The 26,840-nt window shown below is 44.9% G+C and overlaps 1 protein-coding gene across 4 annotated transcripts in view; it reads right to left on the bottom strand.

Annotated features, from left to right (window-relative positions):
- Nucleotides 1-1,794: 1,794 nt before the first annotated feature.
- The window catches only part of PLEKHG1 (pleckstrin homology and RhoGEF domain containing G1), a 108,758-nt gene continuing 83,712 nt past the window's right edge, over nt 1,795-26,840 (bottom strand). For all 4 annotated transcript variants that reach the window (XM_088666269.1, XM_088666268.1, XM_088666271.1 and 1 more), the window contains 14 exons: nt 22,665-22,711; nt 22,026-22,176; nt 20,065-20,196; nt 15,197-15,379; nt 14,948-15,043; nt 14,378-14,464; nt 13,783-13,816; nt 10,776-10,871; nt 9,854-9,892; nt 9,362-9,384; nt 8,197-8,382; nt 7,350-7,466; nt 5,052-6,741; nt 1,795-4,325 (listed from right to left, as the gene is read on the bottom strand). In XM_088666269.1, coding sequence (XP_088522395.1) covers nt 3,274-4,325; nt 5,052-6,741; nt 7,350-7,466; nt 8,197-8,382; nt 9,362-9,384; nt 9,854-9,892; nt 10,776-10,871; nt 13,783-13,816; nt 14,378-14,464; nt 14,948-15,043; nt 15,197-15,379; nt 20,065-20,196; nt 22,026-22,176; nt 22,665-22,711 — 3,933 coding nt within the window. In that variant the 3' untranslated portion in view covers nt 1,795-3,273. The remainder of the gene's footprint in view (nt 4,326-5,051; nt 6,742-7,349; nt 7,467-8,196; nt 8,383-9,361; nt 9,385-9,853; nt 9,893-10,775; nt 10,872-13,782; nt 13,817-14,377; nt 14,465-14,947; nt 15,044-15,196; nt 15,380-20,064; nt 20,197-22,025; nt 22,177-22,664; nt 22,712-26,840) is intronic.

Genomic DNA, 26,840 nt, shown 5'->3' with positions numbered 1-26,840 from the left:
AAATGATAAAAGCCAAGTAAAGGAGGCAGTGGCAAAAGTGTGAAACATTTAATTAACAAAACAGACTACATTTTCTTTTTCGATTTTGCTGCAAATAGTATTTATTTTTTTCCCCTAGGCAGCTATTACTTACATATTTTCAGGTTTGGCATGCTTTAAACTCCGCTTTTAAGCATAACAAAATGAGAAAAAGCTTTACTTAAGAATATTCTACATGTACATACATTTTTTTTACATCTTTCTTTAAAAAAGACTCCTTACATGAAAAAAGTGCAATGTAGAGGTTGTCTCTAACCAGTAGAATAAAATGCTAACAAATGATTTGCAGAAATTATGAAATATGCAGTGTGAATCCATCCAGAATGACTTCATTTTGAACCCTGTCCAGTAGAATCATGCTGATACTATCGGCAAATAATACAGAAATACATTAAAACCAGAGTATTTTACAAACAATGTTACATGGTTAAAAATTATACACCTCCTTTCAAATGTTTGATACAAAAAGTTGCAAAAGAGAGGTACGACTCTTCAAAAGAAAAATATACCTAAAATGTGATGAGTGTGCCATGACCTATCTAGTTTGCAGCACATGTCATATTGACTCCTCTGCTGCATCCTTAATTCTCTGGCTCTATTGTTCCAGCTTTAGTAATGGCTGCTATTTCCCTACTGTGCCCTCACATTACACTTCTGCGCTAGCCACTGCCATGAATGAAGTAATGAGTTCAGACGGTAAAACTAACCGACAATGTGGGTGGTGGTCTTGAAGAAGACCCTCAACTGAACTCGCCTTTTGTGTACCAAGAAACAGCTGCTTTTGATTCCATTCACATTTGTATTGTCCTGAGGCTGCAGAAAACATATATATTTAATTTGCTCATTTGAGAAGGCTGGGCAACAAAGTGAATTTAACCTTCCATGTTACAATAAGAAGGAATATATATTAGTGACCAGGAAAAAAAATGCATGGTCTTTCCAACTGTTCATTTACCAAGTTCAAACCACGTTAACAATGGTATTCTTTTGCTACTTTGGCTACATAAGTTTTGCATGAGGAACTGTAGTATTTATAAAATCTAGATTTGCTTTTTTTGTTGGGAGTAGTTTTCTTTCTAACTGGTATTTTTGGGGAAATGGCAATTGAAGATGTTAGACAGCGTAAGTGAAGCTCCCTACAAAGCACGAACTAGATACTGTACTAGGTTGGCAGCTCATTTGAGAATTGAAAACCAGTATTGCCCTTGTTTTTATGGAAACATTTTCCAGAGCTCAACTACTTGTGAATTCAGCTGTTTGTTTTTCTACCAGCAAAGTAAAAAGTACCCCAAACATATTGTTTGTTTCTTACAAATCTATGTGTTTCATTGAGCATATATCTCATTATTTTATCAGATTAACAGAATTCCTCTGTCGTTACAAAGGAACCTAAATGTGCCTATTTTTAATGCACTCAAATTAATTTCTTTTACTATTTACATTATTTTACATTTTAATTAAATAAAAATTGAAGTTTGCTAATTTAATGTTTACTTACATTAGTCATAATCTATTTTTCTAGACATAGGTTGAATTGCAGTCAGCTCTTCTATGAAAGCGGGACAAACTTGTGTACGTATAAGAAATTTTGAGATCATGGTAAACCAGAAATAAAACCCCAACATTCTTGAAGTAGTATTTCAAAAATTAAAAAGCATTTGTTGCATGAAGTTCAGATAAATTCAGAAACCACAAAGCTTTCAATATCTGTTTTTGTAGAACGGAATATACACTCATCACTTGCAGGATTTTGTCAAAAAAAAAAAAAAGCCTGTAAAAGAAACTTGTTGAAATTTTAAAATGTATGAGGGCTACTGGGCCTTGTGCTAGAGCAAAGTAGAGTGCTTTTAAGTGGAAAAGAGAGAACTCCCATCCTTGGCAAAATGCATTTCAGTTTCATTTATATCACTGTTATATGTCCTTCATCTGAAAACTGGTTAAGCATTGAGTGTTTGCACACATTTCTTTTCAAGTAAAAACGCTACTGCTTCCAGGCTAAAGCTATGCAAAAAATAAGACGACAGACTAATAATACACAGCAGCATAAACAGTAAGAGTCAACTCTGTTCAGGTATTTGGTACCTGCTCGTACTAAATCTGTGAAGGGGTAATTGAGAAAGTACAGACATGGGTGCCTTTCATGTTCTCCCAGCCCATGTGTGATAAGCATCAGCCTAAAAGATTGGGCTATGTGAGCATGGATGTGCAAGTGAACAGCTCCTGCCCCAGGAACAGCTATCAATCAGCTCTGTGGAGGGAGCCATACCTGCATACAGATAGACCTATTCAGATGGATGCCAAGACATGGCCGGATGTGTGTCAGTATTTAGATGGCGATAACGGCTTGTGAGGTTTGGGATTTATGGGTACTAAACACCTGCTTAGGGCTACTTACTACTTTCATGTGATAAAAGGGAGACAACATGATCTCAAAAGGAAAAAAAAAGGAATGTAGTGTATTGAAATAAAAGGATACCAACTTAAAACAAATGGGGGAGGGGGATCCCTTTAAGCTAAATGGGCCTGAACCATCTCTAGTTTGTGTTCAGCACTGTAATGTATAGGTTTGAATTACCAGTGTCAGGGAATTGTTTCCAAAGCAGGGAGTTCCAGCTACCCTGCAGGCTTGAATTGGAGAAAGGTGCTTTCCTGCTTGATCCCCCAGATTCCATTTTGGTCTGTACCACAAGTGCACATTTTATTCATCAAACCTACTTGGAAAAGTGGGCTGCGGAAACGTAAGGAGGGAATCTTAATGCTATTGGAGTTAAGTGACAATACAACAATAAGCTTCAGTCCAATCACAGTATTTCATACCTCACTTGATGAAAATATATGTGCAGTCCTTTAAGCAAGTAAACCTGAGAGTACTCTTTCTTTATATTTCACTGATATTTCACTGCACATTTCACATAATATGCCAGTCTCCCCTGCCTCCCGGCTTTTCAGCATTAATGCCATTCCTAGAACAAATTCAGAATTCTGGCCTACATGACTGGCTCTCATAAAATCATTGCCATGATTTCAGCATAGGATGCAAGGAAAAGCTAGCCAGAAATCTGCCTGCGACGTAAAGCCAGTCAATAACTTGACAGTGCAAAACTAGTCACTTTAAATTTCTCACTACATGATAGTTAAAATATACACACTACAATGTACACTAACAGTTCAGGCAGCCCTATTATAACTTTGTCAGCATTAAGGCATAATGTTAGGAATAAAATAAAATAAAAATCAAGCAAAGCTGCTTGAGCTAAGACACTGAAATTTTTCCCTTAAGGACTGGACAATGTTCTGCTGATTAGGAGATGGTACCCTCCATAGGTAATCATTCAATTTATCTGAATCACTACATGTGGCCAGGAAAGAGTCTGATGCCTTAGCAGGAGTCAGGGGCATATTTTTGTCACTACAAGTTTCTGAAGCAGCGCAATGTACATTTATGTTTGGATCCGAGAGTTTTGTTTGGTTGTAGAAACTCTCTAAATCGGAGCCCTCATCTTCAGATTTTATTTCAACATAGTCATCATCATCCCCTTCTCCATCATCAGTGTCTTTAAAGTTAGAAAAATAGTTCTGGGTAGCTATTTGTGCATTTGAGAGCAAGTTTCTGTTAACTCTAAGAATTTTTTGAGAATCCTGCAGAATCATTTCGGAGCAATTCTCGAGGCTCTGCTTTGCTCCATCACATGCTGCAAGTCCTGGGGTGGCACCTGGCACAGATTCTTTATAGTGTTCAGAGAGAAAGTTCCTGTCTGAATGCAGCTGCTTCTTGTCCATTTCATGTGGATAATTTATTGAATCCCCAGACTTGCTGGCCACAATAGAGGAAGATGATTGTGACCTGCTATATATCTGTGACTTTGCATTGTTTTCCCGTCTTCCTAAAGAGTTAAAAACCTGACTGTGGTGCAAGTTCTCTTTGTTAGGCTGACTTATAATTGCGCTCCACCTTTGTGCAGGAATGTGCGGGCGAAGAGGAGTCTGAAGGGAAGGCACTGAGCAGGCCGCTGGCAACTGTCTCTGCTTTGCACTCATTTCCGAAGGGGAGCTTCTGCCCTTCAGGTGTGGGACTTCCGACCAGGGAGAGAAATCTGAGAGTTCCACATTACTGTATGTTGAGTGCAACCAGTCTTCTGCTCTGAAGCATTCCGCAGCTAACTGAGATGTTGACACTGGTGAGGAATACCTTATGTTTGATGGGTCTTGAGAACTGGTCTTTTGGGGTGAGGTTTCCCGAAAAACAATCTGATCGTAGAGCTGGGAATATTCAGCAATTCTGGCACCTAAAGAAAAGTGTGACAGAGGACACAATGGTCAAAACAAAGTTGCATTGCACATTATTAAAAGGCTGTAACATGGGAGTTAAATTTATAGCGTAGTAAGGACGCATCTTTTTAATAAGTCCTGTTGATTCTAATAGGTCTTACTGACAAGTCAGCATGCATACGATTGTAGCCTTAGCTACATTCCCCACTCTATTAGAGCCTTATTTGGATGTTATTACTACTATACACGGCATTTTGAATCCCTGCAATGTGGTGAGCTCCTGTTGCTCGGTCCCTGCTCCTGCTAACCTAGCAGTTCGAAAGCACACAGTGCAAGTAGATAAATAGGTACTGCTCCAGCGGGAAGGTAAATGGTGTTTCCGTGTGCTGCTCTGGTTCGCCAGAAGCAGCTTAGTCATGCTGGCCACATGACCTGGACTGTACGCTGGCTCCCTCGGCCAGTAAAGTGAGATGAGCACCACAACCCCAGAGTTGCCCGCAACTGGACCTAACGGTCAGGACTCCCTTTACATTTACCTTTTACTACTATACAATTAAGATCACAGAGGGAGAGTGTGGGGTTGTATATGTTGGCCTCCACCAGGCCCACACCTACACTGTCCACAAAATAGGGGTTTCTCTGTAAAAGGCTGCTAAGTTACCTGTGTGCACCTCCTCCAAAGGTACAGGCATTCAAAGTATTCAGTGTAAGAATGGTTTAAAACAACAACATTGTCAGCATACCAATGGCAGGGCCTCCTTGTTTCTTCTCTTCCAAAATGGCTGCTAAGTCCTTGTGCCTTGATTTATGTTGCCGGCTCAGAAGTTGCTCTTGTTCTGGGCTTTTTACTTTCAAAAGCTGGTTTGCCTTCTTAATTTTTTGGCTGTACTGTCTGGCCATTGTGAAAACCCGGTTCTTTGTTTTATCCACAGAATCCAGTTCATTGTCAGTACTTTCTGCATTTGCACTGCACAGAATACTACTGGCAGTTTCATAAAGACTATCTACAAAAGCTCTCTCATTGGAGAGGGAAGATCTGTTGAGACTCGTCAAGGAATTTGCTCTACATGGTGTTTCCTTACATAGTGATGCTTCCTCCTCGAATCTGAGGTTGGCTTCACTCAACCTGGCAACTTTGTTGGGCAAAGCTTTTGGGAAAACAGGTGTTTCTGGCAATGAGAGAGGGGGGAGTGAATATCCCACATCTTTATTTAACTCACAAGTAGTTCTAGTAGGAGTGTTGTTGTCTATGTCATCTTTGCAGACAGGAAAAGCTGCAAGGACATGGTCTCTCGTCTTTTCCTCATTCTTCTTGATGTAATTCTCCAGGTCATTCCAGATTTCATCCACTTCCTCAGATAATTTGTCCGCAGCAGATTTGTGAGAGTGTGAATCAGAGTTTGATGAGCTATCCACTAAGCTCAAATAATCATGATCTAATGGAACACAATGATAGGGATTTTCATCTTCACTGAAATGGAGGCTTTCTTCAGAAACAAACTGTCGCAGGTGGTCACAGCATGCAAAATCTGTTTCCAGACCCAGAAAACTCCTCTTTTTGGTACACCTAAGGCGATCACATTTGAAATTTGTCACTGATTGCTCTGGGAGGACTATGGTATCATAGATATTTTCCTCACTGATCCTTAGATCATGAGAGCTTACAGGTGGAGTTCCTCTCCTGGGAGTAGTTTCATTTCTGCTGGTAGAAATAGAGGTCCTGCTTTGAGGTGCCTGCCTTTTATTGAAAGCAATGTCTTGGTCTTGAGCCTCATAGAGTGAGTCTCTAGCTGACCCTTGTGGAGCACGGTCAGACGCTTCCCTCCGAGTGAGGCCCATTAGTTTCAAATCTTCAAAACTTATATTGTCATAGACATGATCTATGTCATCAATAGTAAGTTCTTCTGAAGATTCTAGGTATACCTGCAGATTGTCCATGTCACTCCTGGAACTTTTTATTTCATTCCAAGTAGCATTCAGACCAAGGTCATTTTTTCTGTATCTTGAACCAGACGGAGAAGTTTTACTTTCCCCAGCACTGCTGGCCCGCCTCACAATTCTATGAGAGTTAGAACTAGAAATGTCCCTCTGATGAGCTAGTCCTACGTGCCAGCTGCAAGGGCGGCCTGAAGGCCCTCTCTCTTCACAGGCGATGGAAACCAAGTTGGACGTTGATTCTGACGGTACAAACATCTGATAATCATCTTCATCCTCTGTGTTCTCTTGCGGGGGGCGTCTGCTTGGGAACAGGGCTTGCCGAATCTGGTGGTCTGTCCAGATGTTTCTCACCGCATCTGTTCTACCCAAAATATTTGCCATAAATGAGCTGTTTTGCGGTGCAAACTGCCGAGATGGATGACCACCTCCACTGCAGGAAAAGGAAAGCTTTGCGTTGACCTGGGAAGGTGCTTCATTTGCAGGCTCCTTTGCATTCTATGAAGTTTTGAAACAGAGCACACTATTAGTCTATGATCTAACTAATATGCAGAATCATAATCACATATAAGAGGAGGGCACCCTTTACTGAAGTTGAAGTCTCATTCCCTTGAGGGAAACTAGCTAGGTGCTACATATTGGTGTTGGACAGAACAAATACAAAAAGTGGGTGGGGCCACCTCTTTTCCTTCTCTTTCTGCCTTTAATCATCCCCCCTTCAGCATCCATTCATCTCTTACACAAACCCCATGCACAAACACATACTCCATTCATCAACCATCCATTCTGCCTCTCCTATACCCTAGCCATTTACAAGCATTTGTCTGCAGGCCCCTCCAGATGGTTCAGAACACCCAGGAGCCTCTGGGTTCCTTAGGCTTGCACAAATGAGTAAGTCCCTTTGAACACAGTCAGTGGGATTTACTCTCAAGAAACCAGGGATAGGGGTGCACTGCATTATTTTCCTGGCTTTTTAAAAGCAAAATTTGAATGTTTCTCTCCTTAAAACCTCCTTTGAAACGCCTGCAAAAGGAGACATTTTATTTTGCACCACTTAATACATTAAGTTGACAAATTATAAAACCCCTTTTCCATAACGACTGTACCTGAATTTCACATTTACTGAGATTCACACTTCTTCGTTTCTCAAAATTTTCAGCAACTTGACTGTTTAACCTTTTACGGCCTCCTTTTGGTTTCTGCTGGGAATTTTGTTGTGTGGTCTGCAGAAAACAGAAGGGTTACAGATGACACATAGTCCTTTACACAGAAAGGCCTTGAGCCAAAGCCAAGTCTCAGAAATGTCAAGTGTTCAACAAGATATTGCATTATTACAGTGGAAAGGACTCTCTGGTGGGGCCTCCTAAGCTGACAGAGGTCAGCAAAAGGCAGTGCGCTAACACAAAATGTTTGTGACAAAGGACATATATTTTGCTTGTTGCAGGGTAGATGGTGGGCCCCAGGAAGAGTATTCTGGAATTGCTTTCTGATTGATATGGTAGCTGTGATGCCATCATTCTGAAAGCCTACATTTCATGAATGTAGGTGGTATTTGGGTGGTGGTATTTTCCTTTCAAATAAATGGACAACGGCTAGGAATATATGCAAGTCTTGTTACAAGCTCAGAAAGCCTGCCAGAGCACAGACAGGGAAAAGAAGAATGGCCCTTGGCCTCTAGAAATTTCCATAAAAAATGCAATGAATTATTACTATTTTTCAAAATAATATTATTTTAAAATAATAATCATGCAAAAAAAATTTTGTACAAATATACAGAAGTGTATATTTTGTATAAATATACACATGCAATCTGGGAAGTGTGGATCAGGTAGGTTCACATTGGAAATAACAGAAATCAATCCTTCAAGCACCAGTAATTCTCATCCTTTATGTACCCATATCTGACACACACCGTACTGTTCCTCTTTCCATTTCACAAAGCAAGTTGGCTACCTGTTCAGCCTCTTCCTCGTCGTCAGCATCAGTCTGATCCATAACACCAGTGAGGGCATTATCCTCTTGGTCGCTACTATAGGCCACTTCATTGGAGTCCAGTCCTTTGTGATTCAGTGAAAACTTTTTCCTAGGACTGAGGAGGGCTTCAGCCTGAGATAGCAGGGTTCCTTCAATACTGATCCGCTTGGAGGGAAAATACATATTTATATGAAGCACCAGGTCCCATCCTTATCAGTTTAAAGCTATATTTAGGTCAGCAGCTATGCTCATGTGGGTGTGTAACACATTCAAACACACACACACACACACATATACATAAACATGCAAATATATGCATATATAAATGTGCACAAACCACACACCATGTATTTGGTCTCTTTTTAAATCATCTCTCACATAGCTTTTATTGCTCGGTAGTAGACACACACCGATGTATAGGAAATGTATGTGGATTAATATCAAAACACGGAGCAGCAAAAGGGAAGTGAAATGACCACAAGTTTAGTGCAGAAGTGGGGGTATTGCTATCTTCCAGATGTTGTTGGGCTCTTGTTCCCATCAGCCACAGCAAATGGTCAAGAATGCTGGGAGTTGTAGTCCAACAACATATGGAGAACCATAGGTGGCCAATTTCTGGATTAGAGGCATCAAGAGAGTATGTGGTAGGCAGCACTACTTAGACTCTCTGGTCTCTTTCCCCACCCTTTGTTATGTTCCAAAACTGCCCTACCATGACACCCAAAGGGTAACAGAGCTGGGATACCATTGAGGGGGGCAAAACGGGAGACAGACATGTTTGACGCATGGCACATATTTGATCATGTTATTGCATAGCTCTATTCATGTCAATGATGACTGCACAGGAGAACCTCCAGGTGGATTGTTTGCATGTTATGGTTTGTAAAGGTGGGGGAATATTCAGATTTCCTGCCTCAGGCATAAAATGCTGTATGCCAACATTATTGTTTGCATTTGTGCACAACTGGAGGTAGAGAAGGGGAAGACCATGACAGCCACTAGGTGGCAGGCATGGATAACAATCATAAGTGGAAAAAGGAAAACAAACTGTTCTAAAGTTATAAGAAGTATTTAGTACTTCAAATCTAACTTTTTCGAAAATAACTTTCAAGCCACTGGGGGTGCGGAGAATGATATGGCTTACCTTTTTCATGTCTGGATCCATTTCTGAAATTATTGGTGGAAAACAAAAACAAAACAATCTTAAGTATCACTTAGTAAAAATATTACGGTATGTTCCGCATTTGTGGAAAACAGGTTTAAGTCTAAAACACCAGTTGACTTTAAAATGGAAGTTATAAACCAAACTACTGCGTTTAACATGGGCCCCATCAATAGATAAGAGGCAAGCATGCTTGAACATTTTTGTAATAAATTTCTCCCATGTGAAAGACTCCCCCTGCCATTCAAAACTGAAAGGTTTGCCTGCTGGTTTTTGAAGGTTGCTCTTTTTGTGTGTCAGATATTTGACAAATCTGACATTTCTCTCCTGACAAGAGACTGAACACGACTCAACTCCTCCCCAGGACAACAGGTTTTTTTTTTATTTGCATATACTTAATCAAACAGTCAAAGGTGCCATATGATTTGTAATACTTAATGCATAATATCACCTACAGGACACACTGTAACTCACCACTTGGCTTTATGATTTTATGGGCTCTGGATGAAGGTTCTGCGGGAAAAACACATGTGCTTTTGTTTAAAATGTTTATGCTGTCTCCTGATTTAAAAGATATTATAAAAAGTATCCTAAATAATCCCAACTATAACCAACAACAGGGACGCAGGTGGCGCTGTGGGTTAAACCACTTAGCCCCTTGGGCTTGCTGATCAGAAGGTCGGCGGTTTGAATCCCCGTGACAGGGTGAGCTCCCGTTGCTCGGTCCCAGCTCCTGCCAACTTAGCAGTTTGAAAGCACGTCAAAGTGCAAGTAGATAAATAGGTACTGCTCCAGCGGGAAGGTAAACAATGTTTCTGTGCGCTGCTCTGGTTTGCCAGAAGCGGCTTAGTCATGCTGGCCACATGACCAGGAAGCTTTACGCCAGCTCCCTCGGCCAGTAAAGCGAGATGAGTGCCACAATCCCAGAGTTGTCCGCAACTGGACCAAACGGTCAGGGGTCCCTTTACCTTTACCTTACAACCAACAACAGCCAAAAGAGAAACAGTAACACCCGAGAAAAACTTAGTGGACTGCTTTGGACTTTGGTTTTACACCAAATTATATGTGTTAGTCAGTGCCAGGCAAATAAGTTCTCAAAACAGGGCTTACACCAGGGATGGAGAACATGTGGCCTCCAGACGTTGTTGAACTTCAACTCCCATAAGCTCCAGCCAGCATGGCCAATGGTCAGGAATGATGGGTGTTGTAGTTTGCTAACATCTGGAGGACCACAGTTTCCTTACCTCTTCCATAGGGCTTGGTGCTGCTATTGAAAAGGCACAGCACAACTCACCACTTTTCTGATGGTGGGGGACCAGGAAGTACAAGGATATTTCGGATGACCTGACTGTAAAAGAAGGTTCATATAGGAAATCACAATAAAATATTTTATTACCTGACTTCCTTCTCACCCTCTGTGGGGCGATTCCTTCTTTAGAATTACTCGATGCTTTCATTTCTCCTTCTGGGCTATAATGGAATCCTGGGTGATCTATAAAGAAATTAGAGAAACAATATGTATGTACATCAGGTGAGCTCTTGGAGAAGACTTTAAGATTAGAGCATTACATTTCTCAAAGCTTCATGACAGTGAAGTGCAACTAACAAACAAAACCTAGAATAGGACAATGCAGAGAGAAGCAGGCTTGGTTTTAAAGGCTGGAGCAGGCATAGGCAAACTCGGCCCTCCAGATGTTTTGGGACTACAACTCCCATCACCCCTAGCTAACAGAACCAGTGGTGAGGGATGATGGGAATTGTAGTCCAAAAACATCTGGAGGGCCAAGTTTGCCTATGCCTGGGCTGCAGTCACCTAGGAACAATTTGAGAATGCCCCAATTGTTCCCAAGGATACTGTAAGGGGGAGGGCTTATAGAGAACAGCGCCCCCCATCAGGTTGAGCTTTTCGCAGAGCAGCAAGTCCAGTAGTGGATCAGATTACAGGAATCAGGAAGTAGAGAGGGAGGTGAGAAGCTCTGACAGCATGCGAGAGCCTCAACACCAAGTAGAGAAGGAAGCAGCTGGGGAGGAAATGACGGGATTGGCCACTGGAGAGCAGTCAGAAGGACGCCCCCCCCCGACACCTGAATTGAGGCGCACGGCACACCGGAGGGCGAGAGGGAGGCGCTTTGGGGTTCCCAAGCTGTTATGTTGGGCGCGAAACAGGAAGAAGCCATTGCGAGGTTCTGACTCGGACTAAGCAGACATGTTTTCCAGATTCTTTGCACTGTAAATAATATGCACAATAAAAACACCTTAAAGACAAGGAGGTGTGGAGCGTCGTTACTCAAGAGTAGCCACAAGAACCTCTGACAGATACTTTTCAGTTTTATTTCATATTAGTGAATTGCTTTGAGAGGGGTGCTTGGGAAATGTCTTGGCTACCAACATGTTGTTGTTTAGTCATGTCCGACTCTTCGTGACCCCATGGACCATAGCACGCCAGGCACTCCTGTCTTCTACTGCCTCCCGCAGTTTGGTCAAACTCATGTTCGTAGCTTTGAGAACACTGTCCAACCATCTCGTCCTCTGTCGTCCCCTTCTCCTAATGCCCTCAATCTTTCCCAACATCGAGGTCTTTTCCAAGGATTCTTCTCTTCTCATGAGGTGGCCAAAGTATTGGAGCCTCAGCTTCACGATCTGTCCTTCCAGGGAGCACTCAGGGCTGATTTCCTTAAGAATGGATAGGTTTGATCTTCTTGCAGTCCATGGGACTCTCAAGAGTCTCCTCCAGCACCATAATTCAAAAGCATCAATTCTTTGGCGATCAGCCTTCTTTATGGTCCAGCTCTCACTTCCATACATCACTACTGGGAAAACCATAGCTTTAACTATACGGACCTTTGTCGGCAAGGTGATGTCTCTGCTTTTTAAGATGCTTTCTACGTTTGTCATTGCTTTTCTCCCAAGAAGCAGGCGTCTTTTAATTTCGTGACTGCTGTCACCATCTGCAGTGATCAAGGAGCCCAAGAAAGTAAAATCTCTCACTGCCTCCATTTCTACCACTGCCTCCATGGCTACCAACATACAAGCTATGTAAATGTCTTTCGCTCCACACACAATTTTGGAGAAGACATTCTGCATGCATAATAACAGTCCCTTGGAAGGGTGATATTAAAAATGAATTGAAAAGACAGCATAGTTCATCACTTTCTTCTCAAAGCTGCTCCTTTTTTATGTCCATGGAGTTTTCTTGGAAAAATACTGGAGTGGTTTCCCAGTTCCTTCTCCAGGTGGATCACATTTAGTCTAAACTCTTGGCTATGACCTGTCCGTGTTGGGTGTCCCTGCATGGCATAGCTCATAGCTTCCTGGAGTTATTCAAGCCCCCTCGCCACGACAAGGTAGTGATCCATGAAGGGGCCAAAACCAGTTACAGCCCTAAAACTGGGATGGCTTAGCTCTATGCTGGAGGGAGAAACTGCCTCACCTTGTAGAATTCTCCCCAACAAGGAGTGTAAAAGCTCTTCATAAATACACATGGATGTAGAGCATTGCGTATCATATAATTTTGCTAGTTCTTAATAAAGTTCAAAAACTAATAGGTCATATAATCTTACTGAAATTCCTTACGAAGTCAGGTGACAACTTCAAAGGTCAGGTGACTGACACTGATAGCGTGATTTCAAAGGGACTTGCTGTAACCAACAATCAGCCAATGGGGAACTGCCTAGCAGAGTCAATCCCACTGGGGCTCACCGGCAGCACCAATCATCCAAACACTATTGCTGTTCTGCAGCCGTGTCTGAAAATATTTAATTAACTGCTACTAGCAAAGATTCTCCGTTACGGGTCCTGTAAACAGTGGTGGTACCCTGTTTCTCATATTTTAAGACATACCCATAAAATAAGCCATAGCAGGATTTTTAAGCATTCAAGGAATATAAGCCATACCCCGAAAATAAGACATAGTGATAGGCGCAGCAGCAATGCCGGCCGCGGCAGGAGAAGGAGAAAAAAATAAGACATCCCTTGAAAATAAGCCATAGTGTGTTTTTTTGAGGAAAAAATAAATATAAGACATGTCTTATAATATGAGAAACACGGTAGCAGCAACTTTTCCTGAGCGTGCGTCATGTACATTCTCAGTAATCCTTACAAGAGTTCTGTAAAATAGGCCAGCAATATTATTCTCATGTTAGAGATTTGAGTTTAGACACTGTGACACATGGAAGGCTACCCAGTGACTTTGTGGCTAGTGTATCTACCTTACTGAAATTGTACGAGAGGAAAAGTATCTAAAAGTCTCACCCACGTTCTTATTCAAAAGCTCTGAGCCGGAACCAGAAAACATTGTGACAGCTAAGATTAATACATCCAGTTGTCTACTAAATATTTCCCCGAGTTTTTTAATTTAAAAAAAATTAAAATGCAAATGAATAGTTATATGCAAATATACTTACAGATAGCATCCATTTCAAGAATTGCTTGCTTGGCCTGAAAAAACAAAAAACAAATATTGTGCATAAACTATATGAACTTGCTTAACACCTCAGGTCAGCAATGGTCCTTCCCCCAGACTGGGTCCTTGGCTGGTGCACCACCACGCCAACGCTTCTAAAACCTGAAAGGCAACATTGGTTTCAAAATTGCCCTGATTCAAGTGAACTTGGTGGGATGCAATTCATGTGCTGTTTATCATAATGTGGCTACCCAGATGGATCTATCACAGAGGACTAACATACAAATATTTTATTTTTAACATATACACACTCTTAAAAAGGCACCAGGCAAAAAAGTTTAACCAGGCCTTTGGTTGATTTGATAGACATCCTATGCCCTTAAAAAAATTATCTTGGTGGGGTTATCGGGTTGTTGTTTTTATTTTGATTACATATTTTGTGGTTTTATATTTTGATTTTGTTTTGTGAACTGCCCTGAGACCTCCATATATAGAGCGGTATAACAACAACAACAACAACAACAACAACAACAACAACAAACAAACAAACATACATACATACATACATACAAACAAGGCAGTTGCTAATATTTTACCTTAGCTGGGATTTTGGCAGGGTGGTTTTCAAGAATTAATCTCTTCAAGTGAAGAATCCAAAGGCGCTTATCTTGCTGTGATTTGGCCTGTTACAAGTTGCAAGAATGCAAGAAGTTATAGCTAGAGTATGGTTACCAGATTTTTTCAATGAACCCGGGGACACTTTTTTTTAAAAAATAATTACATGCTTTATTATCCATAATTACATCTATACATCAGCTGTTTTGCTGTCTTGAGAAGTCCAGAGGAGGAGAGAAACCTGAGGGGTGGAGTTGGAAGCAGAGTTTGAGAATACGACTGTGGGATGATCACAGAATCACAGATTTGGAAAGGACCTCTAGGCCAATCCCCTGCAATTCTATCCAATTGGCCCCTTCCAGAAGGAAGGGGCCAATTGGATAGAATGAGATCATAGGAAATAGGACCCGGTTTTCCTGCACAAATCTGGAAGTGGAGTACTATCTATGTGGTGCAAACTTCAGTTACAATACATAGGATACCTGTCAGGAAAATTATATCCTTAATAACATGTTTAAGAATGCATTCAGCATGTTATGGCTTTTAAATACCTGAACAGTATGTTGCATCTTGGGATTTTTGTAATGGAAGACACTGAAGCTCAGAGGCTCCTTTGGTATGACTTCCACTAGCATGAGATTGCCACACTGCAACAGAGAGAAAGGCTTGTCAGGGGAAGATCTTGTGCACAGAATGGGCATTTATATTTTGGACATTTTGAAATAGACCATTTCCTCCCCTTTGCAGCCCTTGGGCTGCTTGTTCCCTTAACCTCCTCCTGCAAGTACAAACAGACCTACCAAGATATGAGCTTTGTAGGTGAAAGTCTCTTCCCGCTTCTTCGTAATGAGCAGCAGCTTGTCAAAGAGGAACAGAGTGCGCTCATTTTTGGCTCTCTGGATGCGGAATGTTCCTTCCAAAACCAACTCGCCGTAACTAGCAAGGTCCGGTCCCTTCCAGTTAGTGAGTAAGCTTTGTATCTCCTAAAAAAGGGGAGGAGATTAAAACACAACATTGGGAAATATCACATGGCAAGTGCTGTGTAATGAAGCCGCTATCATGTTCCCCTTCTCTAGTCAACAGTGTGAAAAAGCATTGCTTCTACATCAGGGATGGCCAACCAAGGGCCACATTCTCTGTAGACATACCTTCCAAGGACCACACCCTAGCAGTGGGCATGGCCAAAGTGGGCATAACCATTTCACATTTGCTCTCCCTCATACACATATACGCACCACCACACATACAGGAAGAGCTCAGGGCAGCAGAAATGGCAGCAGGACCACAACAGGAATTGTGATGCAGTCACTGCTGCAAAGCCCCCAACCCCAAAACTGGCAGGCCTCCATGTGGTTTCAGAACCCTAATGCAGCTTATGATCATTTGCGTGGATCAGGTCCCCGGGCAGAGTTTGCCTCTCCTGTTCTACATGAACAGAAATACTACAGCTGTCTCATGGTACGTTGCAGCATACAGGCATTTGTCATATGACAGGCAAACAGAAATCTACCGTGTTTCTCATATTTTAAGGCATCCCCAAAAAATAAGCCATGACAGGATTTCTAAGGGTTGGTGAAAAATAAGACATACCCCGAAAATAAGCCATGTCGTGTAGCCCCGACCGAGCGAGAGGCGAAGGCGCGGGACCCAGCAGGAGCTCCCTGCCTGCTTCCCCGAGCCGTCGCGCATCGGGGGACAGAGCCGAAGATCGGAGGGCGCTCCTTGCTGGGCTTGACAAGCCCGGCAAACAGCGCCCGCCGATCTTCGGACCTGTGCTGTGTGACAGGCAGGGGTGGGGGGAAGCGGAGATCGTTCTCCGCTCTCCCCCCACCCCCGCCTGTCACCAAAGATCGGCGGGCGCTCCTTGCTGGGCTTGACAAGCCCGGCAAACAGCGCCCGCCGATCTTCGGACCTGTCCTGTGTGACAGGCGGGGGTGGGGGGGGGAAGCGGAGATCGTTCTCCGCTCTCCCCCCACCCCCGCCTGTCACCAAAGATCGGCGGGCGCTGTTTGCTGGGCTTGACAAGCCCGGCAAACAGCGCCCGCCGATCTTCGGACCTGTCCTGTGTGACAGGCGGGGGTGGGGGGGAAGCGGAGATCGTTCTCCGCTCTCCCCCCACCCCCGCCTGTCACCAAAGATCGGCGGGCACTGTTTGCTGGGCTTGACAAGCCCGGCAAACAGCGCCCGCCGATCTTCGGACCTGTCCTGTGTGACAGGTGGGGGTGGGGGGGGAAGCGGAGATCGTTCTCTGCTCTCCGCCCACCCCCGCCTGTCACCGAAGATCGGCGGGCGCTCCTAGCTGGGCTTGACAAGCCCGGCAAACAGCGCCCGCCGATCTTCGGCCCTGTGCTGTGTGACAGGCGGGGGTGGGCGAGAAGCGGAGATCGTTCTCCGCTCTCCCCCCACCCCCGCCTGTCACCAAAGATCGGCGGGCGCTCCTTGCTGGGCTTGACAAGCCCGGCAAACAGCGCCCGCCGACCTGTGCTGTGTGACAGGCGGGGGTGGGGGAGAAGCGGAGATCGTTCTCCGCTCTCCGCCCACCCCCGCCTGTCACCAAAGATCGGCGGGCGCTCCTTGCTGGGCTTGACAAGCCCGGCAAACAGCACCCGCCGACCTGTGCTGTGTGACAGGCGGGGGTGGGGGAGAAGCGGAGATCGTTCTCCGCTCTCCCCCCACCCCCGCCTGTCACCAAAGATCGGCGGGCACTGTTTGCTGGGCTTGACAAGCCCGGCAAACAGCGCCCGCCGATCTTCGGACCTGTCCTGTGTGACAGGTGGGGGTGGGGGGGGAAGCGGAGATCGTTCTCTGCTCTCCGCCCACCCCCGCCTGTCACCGAAGATCGGCGGGCGCTCCTTGCTGGGCTTGACAAGCCCGGCAAACAGCGCCCGCCGATCTTCGGACCTGTCCTGTGTGACAGGCGGGGGTGGGGGGGAAGCGGAGATCGTGCTCCGCTCTCCCCCCACCCCCGCCTGTCACCAAAGATCGGCGGGCGCTCCTTGCTGGGCTTGACAAGCCCGGCAAACAGCGCCCGCCGATCTTCGGACCTGTCCTGTGTGACAGGCGGGGGTGGGGGGGGAAGCGGAGATCGTTCTCCGCTCTCCCCCCACCCCCGCCTGTCACCAAAGATCGGCGGGCGCTCCTTGCTGGGCTTGACAAGCCCGGCAAACAGCGCCCGCCGATCTTCGGACCTGTCCTGTGTGACAGGCGGGGGTGGGGGGGAAGCGGAGATCGTTCTCCGCTCTCCCCCCACCCCCGCCTGTCACCAAAGATCGGCGGGCGCTCCTAGCTGGGCTTGACAAGCCCGGCAAACAGCGCCCGCCGACCTGTGCTGTGTGACAGGCGGGGGTGGGGGGGAAGCGGAGATCGTTCTCCGCTCTCCGCCCACCCCCGCCTGTCACCGAAGATCGGCGGGCGCTGTTTGCTGGGCTTGACAAGCCCGGCAAACAGCGCCTGCCGATCTTCGGACCTGTCCTGTGTGACAGGCGGGGGTGGGGGGGAAGCGGAGATCGTTCTCCGCTCTCCCCCCACCCCCGCCTGTCACCAAAGATCGGCGGGCGCTCCTTGCTGGGCTTGACAAGCCCGGCAAACAGCGCCCGCCGACCTTCGGACCTGTCCTGTGTGACAGGCGGGGGTGGGGGGGGAAGCGGAGATCGTTCTCCGCTCTCCCCCCACCCCCACCTGTCACCAAAGATCGGCGGGCGCTCCTTGCTGGGCTTGACAAGCCCGGCAAACAGCGCCTGCCGATCTTCGGACCTGTCCTGTGTGACAGGCGGGGGTGGGGGAGAAGCGGAGATCGTTCTCCGCTCTCCGCCCACCCCCGCCTGTCACCGAAGATCGGCGGGCGCTCCTAGCTGGGCTTGACAAGCCCGGCAAACAGCGCCCGCCGACCTGTGCTGTGTGGCAGGCGGGGTGGGGGGGAAGCGGAGATCGTTCTCCGCTCTCCGCCCACCCCCGCCTGTCACCGAAGATCGGCGGGCGCTGTTTGCTGGGCTTGACAAGCCCGGCAAACAGCGCCCGCCGATCTTCGGACCTGTCCTGTGTGACAGGCGGGGGTGGGGGGGAAGCGGAGATCGTTCTCCGCTCTCCCCCCACCCCCGCCTGTCACCAAAGATCGGCGGGCGCTCCTTGCTGGGCTTGACAAGCCCGGCAAACAGCGCCCGCCGATCTTCGGACCTGTCCTGTGTGACAGGGGGGGTGGGGGGGAAGCGGAGATCGTGCTCCGCTCTCCCCCCACCCCCGCCTGTCACCAAAGATCGGCGGGCGCTGTTTGCTGGGCTTGACAAGCCCGGCAAACAGCGCCCGCCGATCTTCGGCCCTGTGCTGTGTGACAGGCGGGGGTGGGGGAGAAGCGGAGATCGTTCTCCGCTCTCCCCCCATCCCCGCCTGTCACCGAAGATCGGCGGGCGCTCCTTGCTGGGCTTGACAAGCCCGGCAAACAGCGCCCGCGTGCACTTTATTAAAAAATAAGACATCCCTCAAAAATAAGCCATGTCGTGTTTTTTTGAAGAAAAAATTAATATAAGACATGACTTATAATATGAGAAACACGGTATTTCTAAATATCAGAGTTGGCGGATGTGTATTTTATGACACACAGTCAATTTGCACTGCACTGTTGTCTGATTATCTTACATGGTCCCCTAGAGATGATGCATGAGAGAAGGTTGGCACAAGGAGAGAGTTCTTAGCAAGCCATAAGGTTGGACGTTAGAGGGATAGATGGGCCACTATATGGAAAAGAATAGGAAGAAGGGGAGGGTGTTAGTTTTATAATGGTGGCAAGATGTGAGAAACAACACATGTGATCAAAGGGTCTTTGAAGTACACAAGAAGTGGAAAGTACTAGCTACTTTTCCAGCCAGCCTGCAATTGTATACTTCCTGTTAACCTATTGTAAGTTTGCATATGGTTGCTCTTTGAATTCACATTAGTCCTTGCAGTATCTGTAGTCCTTGCAGTATCTTTAGTTACATTATCAATGCAAGATGTATGCCCGAAACTCACAAAGCTTAACCACAGCAACTTAAATTATATTCATTAGAGTCTCAGATATCATAGAAGCCACACCGTATGAGATCTGTGCTCACCCAAATTAAGAGTTTCATTGCTTATGTGAATGGATTCACCCAAAGGATTTCTTCAAATAAGCAGAAGTCCAATATGACGTCTGAACTGACCCACAACTTGGAAATACGCATTTGTGAGATGTTTTGAGCAGCCATAAGCCATGTGGACATTTTTTAAAGACTACAAATGAATCACTGACCGCAAAGAAACTGGATGGGTGTACAAGCAAAACTTCATCTTCTGACAGAGAAGGAAGATTTACATTTGGGTTCTGATCTCTCCAAAGAAAGCTTGCAAGCACAATTGTGTCTTTTGTACATTCCACAGACACAGATTTCAGAAGAACCTCTCAAGCACACTTTGAAGGTACTTTCACATGTAACAGATAACACATCACACAATATTAATTGGGAGTTGCCATGGTTGAGTGGGATGCTTTAAAATATAGGAAGATCAAATTCAACATATGTTAAAATATGTTGTTATAGTTACCATGCACAGGAAAGCAAAACCATAGCCATTTAGGATGCTGGTACCCAATCTATATAAACCAAAATCCAGATAGAAAGATAAAAACTACTAATATGGAAAACTTGTCAACCTGCAGCCTGACAGCATGTTCATGTTTCCTCTTCATGTCATTAATATGCCACGCCACTCTCTGCATCGTATCTATGGCTTCTAAAACCACATCGTAACCTTCAGTGTCCTTGTCAAGGTGGTTTTCTATCTCCTAGAAAATAAGCCAGTGAAGAGGGAACTATTTACAACTCCTAGATATCTGCAAAAATGTTTTGATGGTAAACTACGGTTAATAATCTGACACTTAGCCCCTTCCAACTGCATCACACTTCTTTTGTTTCTACAGCAGAATTCCCTGGTCTATAAAATATGCAGCACAGAACCCCTTACCCTCCATGCGAGAGATTTTCCTTCAGCCCCATTTTCCCACTGATAGCCATCTCCACTGTATATGTCTTTTTTCCCTTTTCCCAAACCCCTCTTGATTCCAGGATCCTGATAATGTAAAGGCACTGTGTTATATGTACTGGGATGGAGATAGAAAAGTTGGATGAGACTGGCAACCACATACAATTTGGGACAGATCAAGCCCACCAGGTACGTATTGTGGCGTACCAGGTGTGTGGCATTCTGGCCATTTTTGCAGTCTCCAGCAAGCTGCAAAAAAATAGGTGGCTTGCTGAGCCTTTGATGGGCTGTCCTAAATGGCTATTGGATTGTGTTTGATTTCATGAGCCATAAATAATATAGGCATCCTTAGAACAACTGCATTACTCTGCTGCGTTATAGTACGGTAAAGGTAAAGGGACCCCAACCATTAGGTCCAGTCGTGACGGACTCTGGGGTTGTGGCGCTCATCCCGCTTTACTGGCCGAGGGAGCTGGCGTACAGCTTCCAGGTCATGTGTCCAGCATGACAAAGCTGCTTTTGGCGAACAAGAGCAGCACACGGAAACACCGTTTACCTTCCCGCTGTAGCGGTACCTATTTATCTACTTGCACTTTGACGTGCTTTCAAACTGCTAGATTGGCAGGAGCTGGGACTGAGCAATGGGAGCTCACCCCATCAGAGGGATTCGAACTGCCAACCTTCTGATCGGCAAGCCCAAGAGGCTCTGTGGTTTAACAGAGCATTATAGTAGCAGCTATCAAAGCAGAATTTATTAACATTCAATAAGAGAAATTAGTCAGTCATTCAGTATGCTTTCTTGCCTCGACTTTTGGCTACATAACCCCAGTTTGATAATTACATCCGAGCATTAGACTAAGGCAGACACTACAAATTAAAATTTCTGGACTCTGAAATGTAGTTACGGGTATAATCTCCTAATTGAAAGCACATGATAACTATTAAAAAGAAACCAGATTTCTGAAAATATTGTTAAAATTATGGGAAAGAAAGGAAGAGATATGTACTTTCTCTACCACCACCATGCCTGCATGCATGCAAAAAAGGAAAAAAAAACCCTTTTTGTTGGGCTTAGATGACTTCATACCGGCCCACCCTCCTCACCAGCTGCCCTTGTCTGGAATTGAAACTGCACTTTTAAACACGCCAGCTAGTGCAAGAGCCCCAATGAACACAGTATGTAAAGATGTACAGGACTGCACTGCACTCTTTTCATGAAAATATGTATAGGTCTGTACTGCATGTTTTCTAAAGAAGCTGCAGCATCAGGGAAGGAGCTGTTTGATAAGCACAGGAGGGGAGAAAGATGGAGAAAGGGGCAGGAAGGGTTGGAAATTCTACATCTGCAGAAGCCTAGCATGTCAGGGTGAAGGCTAGGTTACCGTATTTCTTTCTGGCATATGAGCTTTCGTCAGAAAGTTTGTGCTTGCTTGTTTTTTGACTGCAGCACAAAAGCCTAGCTACACATTATATTATTTGCACTCTTCAGCAGGCCTCCTTCAAACTAGGCACTTTAATTTTGAAAGAGCAGCTGCAGGGCCCAATGTGAAACACACCGCTGATCTGGACTGCCGCCCCATGCCAAGTTCCTGTTGGCTATCCAAAGAGGAGACACTTAAAATGACAACGTACGTGCAAAAGAAGGTGATACTTGAGTATCCGCTGAACAGGTTTTAAGAGGTAAGATCCTAAAGGCAGAGAATGTTGTAAAGCTTCTTGTCTCTCTCTGAAAAACTTGGCCAGGGACTTGTTCCTCATGCATTCAGTAAGTACCGCCACTGACCTGTAAAGCAAATCAATACAGCTCTCAGAATCCTACATTATACTACATTATCCTACATTATACATAATTCCACAGATTTGGATGCATATGTATGATAGGTCCCACAAGCGACTGCCTGCTTAGGATCAACTTCAAGCATTATGCATTTCTTGTGCAAGATATACAGGAGTGTTATGTGAAGTTATGTGAAGTTTACAAACTTGTGATTGGCATGCATGCATGCCACACAAGTAACAAGTCTTAGCATCCTACTTTCAAAATACCTAATTACCATGCAACAAAATTAAAATAAGCATAAAATTACTTGCTTGCATTTTCTAATGGGCAAGGAAGCATTCATCCTCTTTGCCCTACTAATATTATCCACAAACAGTAAAGCATACCCTTTGGATTAAATGTTAGTCTGAAGCATTATGGTCATAACATCTATTCGCCACCTTTCAAATGATAAAAGGGAAAGAGCACACACAAAAATAAGATACTCCTACCTTGGATAATTGGTGCAATACTGTGTATATATGTGGAACTCTTCACTCTGAATATAAGGAAAAGGGGGGAAGTTGATTTAGTATAGTGATTTTATTTATAGTTCCAAACACCAGGAGCAGCTCCTGAAGACTCGAGAACAAAACAAAAACAGACTAATTCTGTAATTTCAGCAGTTTGTAAGGTCTATTTCAGGGGTGGCCAACGTCCAAGAGACTGCGATCTACTCACAGAGTTAAAAACTGGGAGTCATATACCCCCTTTTTGGGGGGTTCAGGCCAAAGTTGTTGTGCTTTTTTTTAGGAAGGAGGAAGGCCCATGTTGGAGGGGGGGTTCCATGTAAAAGTTGTTGAGCTTCTTTAGGGAAGAGGAAAGCAACATTGAACTTTTTTTTTAGGAAGGAAAGCCCTGTCTTTGGAGGTTCGGGTCATTTTAGGGGTGCAGGGCAAAGATGTTGAGCTTTTTTAGGGGAGCCAAAGTTTTTTAGCTTCTTTGGGGGAAGCCACTGATCTACCACAGATGTCCAGTGATCTACTAGTAGATCACGATCTACCTGTTGGACATGCCTGGTCTATTTCATGCAAACTATTTTGCTCTGCACCAACTTCAACATACATTCACGTGGAGGTTGTAACATGCAAATAAGATGACTGTAGTTACAGCAAGCTCATTCTCATCTTCACAAATGAGGGAAAGGGCTGTCATAAGTGCAATTGGCTTAATCCATGAGCCTCCAGTTCACATCTTGTATTTGTTTAGGGCAGTCAATGCCTGAAGGCCATGTTATCACCTGTTGCTCAGTCTTGTTCTGATTGGGGGATGGTGATAAGGATTTCTGGAGTGTTTCACAGTTTGTGATAAAGTGAGTGATAAGTGTGTGGTAAAACATAAGCTACCTGCCTTTTTCCCTTTTAGGATTAGTAAAAACTCCTTATCCTGCTTAAAATGCTATCCAGTGACAATCCACCCAATAATTATGGAAGATTACAGCTGAGCCTCTGCTGATATTTTATCTTTTATTTAAGATGGGAAGACTTACAGCTATCTTCATTGGCATGACACACAATAAGCTTACATCACAGCCTATGACATACACATGCTTTTAAAAACAACTCCAGCTATAGCAGAAACCTGCACCTACAAAGAACTAGTAATCAAATGAAACCACAATCTGCAACAGAGACATTACAGTCTGTAATTCACTGGTGAAATCCAGTCACATTCTAGTTTTCACATGTAATGGGGCAGGGGCCTACCAATGGCTTCTCAAATGCAGAATTCAATATTAAAATTATACCCAAACTGTAAATAAGAATTTAAAAAGGAAGAAAGTATGAAAAAGCAGAAGATAGCAGTCTAGCTTACAATAATTGTGCTCGGATTTCACAGTTATTAGAACATAATGTTATGAGTTGGGGGGAGGATAGGCTGTATGTTGAGACCCTTCTAAGTTCCATCAAACCTGCACTTCTAGTTTGCATTACTATAATGTATTCCTGAACTTGTAGCAAGATCCTTTGATGTTCAGCAAGAGCTCAGCAACATGGCCAGCAGAAAGCCGAAAATACTGTAGACCAGGAAAGTGTTAAATTCATGCAATACTTAAAACATAGAAATCTGTGTATATTTTATTTTTAGGCGTAAATATATATTTCCAGATGATTCTACTGTGTGGAGTTTAACATGACAAATAAAATCTCTCTTGTAAAAAAATAATAATAAAGAGGGGGTGAATGGGAGAGGGGAGGATGCGAAACAGATGCAGCCAGCTCACAACTTCCTTAAACTTTCCCCTTCTGATGTCCTCTTATTTCTGAAGCTAAAAGACATAAAGCCCATGGACTAGAGTCAAAAGTATGGGCATTTGCCTCTCTTAAAGCACAGTACTGTTAGTTCAAATGCCTCAGCCAACCACAGCTGATAAGAAGAAAGAATGAAAAAGGATGTTCCAATCACAAAGCCAAGAAAACTAACCATATCCACACTTTAAGAAAATAAGTACCGTACAATTCTTCTGAAATGCAATAATGCATTCGTCACTTGAAACCTGAAGCAAAATCCAGACTGAACTGAAAACATTTATAAAAAAATTCCTTCAGTAGCACCTTAACGACCAACTAAGTTTTTATTTTGGTATGAGCTTTCGTGTGCATGCACACTTCTTCAGATAATGAAAACATTTATGCTGCAGAGCTTCAAGTTTCAAAACTAGCTGGCATTTGTCAGGATATTTGCAACACAGTAAGGAGAGCCCTGGCCAAGTCCCACCACCAACCAAGAAAGTAAACTTCCTGATGTGACTGGGACATAAAGTCTTGAATTATACCAAAACTTGATGCATGGAAAAAAGGAGATAGAGAGGGGAACGTCCAAGTTTCCTAGACTGCCCTTTCTAACCTAACCCGTGCTGACCTTCCTCAGGATACTCTTAGGGTTGCTGACCTCATTTCCTACTTTCTACTTCTTCATCCTCACCAGCTGCAATTGTAAACTATGGCATGGCTGAATCAGGTGGAGGAGGCAAGAAGAAAAGAAGTGTTAACTATATGTTTCACAACTGATGTTGCAACATGGCAGCGTAAAGCAGGACCCCATAAGGACATGAAGTACAGGGTCTAAAATTACATAGCTGCACCTTGGTCCAGATCAGACCTTGACCTGTTCAGCTTCAGCTAAGGATCGCCCTATGTACCTACAGAGCATGTTCAGGAACCATAGAACTAATTTCACCCTAGATGAAATGGAATGCTCTTACCATTATATATATACTAGTGTCATTCAGCCCGTTTAATAAACGGGCGCTAGAGCATTCAGCCTTTTTTGGCGGTGGCGGCGCGTGGGGGGGCCGATTGGCCCCTCCCATGGTCGCCACCTCGTCTGGGTGCTCCGTTGAGCCCAGCTGGCTAGCGGGCGCCCAGGAGAAGGCCGCGATTCGGCCTCTTTTGGTGGTGGTGCATGGGGGGCCGGCTGGCCCCTCCCACGGCCGCCGCTTCGTCGGGGCGCTCCGCTGAGCCCAGCTGGCCGGCGGGCGCCCAGGAGAAGGCCGTGATTCGGCCTCGTTTGGCGGCGGCGCGTGGGGGGGCGGTTGGCCCCTCCCACTGCCGCCGCTTCGTCGGGGCGCTCCGCTGAGCCCAGCAGGGCAGCGGGCGCCCAGGAGAAGGCCGCGATTTGGCCTCTTCCTGCAGTGGCGGCAAAGGAAGCAGCGGTTGGCAGAGGGGTGGGGGGTGGGGAGAGCACACACGTGAGTGTGCGTTCCAAGTCTCTGCGTCCAATCCCTGTGTCCGTGGGGCACATGCACAGTAGCGCAAACCCAGGGACACAGGGAATACTGGACGCAGAGACACTTGCACTTTATTATATAGGATAATGGAGTGCCTGGCGTGCTATGGTCCATGGGGTCACGAAGAGTTGGAGACGACTAAATGACTAAACAACAACAACAATATATGGTAAAGGACCCCAGTCAAAGGACCCCAGTCAAAGGCGACTTTGGGGTTGTGGTACTCATCTCGCTTTCAGGCCAAGGGAGCCAGCGTTTGTCCACAGACAGCTTTCCGGGTCATGTGGCCAGCATGACTAAACCACTTCTGGCGCAACAGAACACCATGATGGAAACCAGAGCGCACGGAAATACCATTCACCTTCCCGCCGCAGCAGTAACTATCTACTTGCAGTGGTGTGCTTTCGAACTGCTAGGTTGGCAGGAGCTGGGACAGAGTAACGGGAGCTGGGACAGAGTAACGGGGATTCGAACCGCTGACCTTCTGATCGGCAAGCCCAAGAGACTCAGTAGTTTAGACCACAGCGCCACCCACGTCCATAATATAAAACATGAGCAGTCACAGTAAAAAAATTAATAATAATCCTACACCAAATACAAGAAACAGCTGATAATAGCACCATGTAGAATACTGGTGACTTCATCCACCATTCTCTGAAGCAGAATGTGGTTTCTAGTCCATGCGCAAAACTGGCACATTGGATAATCAAATATGAATTATAGGAGCTGGATAATTATGTGTAATCTTTGCAAAAAAAAGTGTTAACAAAATCACTCATGTAACTCATTACTCATACCATGGGATACCATATATGCAATAGCAGAAATGTACAAACAGTCCACATGTCTTGAGAGAAATTCCCACCCACCACCGCCACTTCAAAGGTTGTGGGGAAGA

The sequence above is a fragment of the Zootoca vivipara genome, chromosome 3, assembly GCF_965207765.1.
Source record: "Zootoca vivipara chromosome 3, rZooViv2.hap1.1, whole genome shotgun sequence".
Classification (NCBI taxonomy): domain Eukaryota; kingdom Metazoa; phylum Chordata; class Lepidosauria; order Squamata; family Lacertidae; genus Zootoca; species Zootoca vivipara.
The sequence above is the reverse complement of the archived record's forward strand: the minus strand, read 5'-3'. Positions and strand labels throughout refer to the sequence as shown.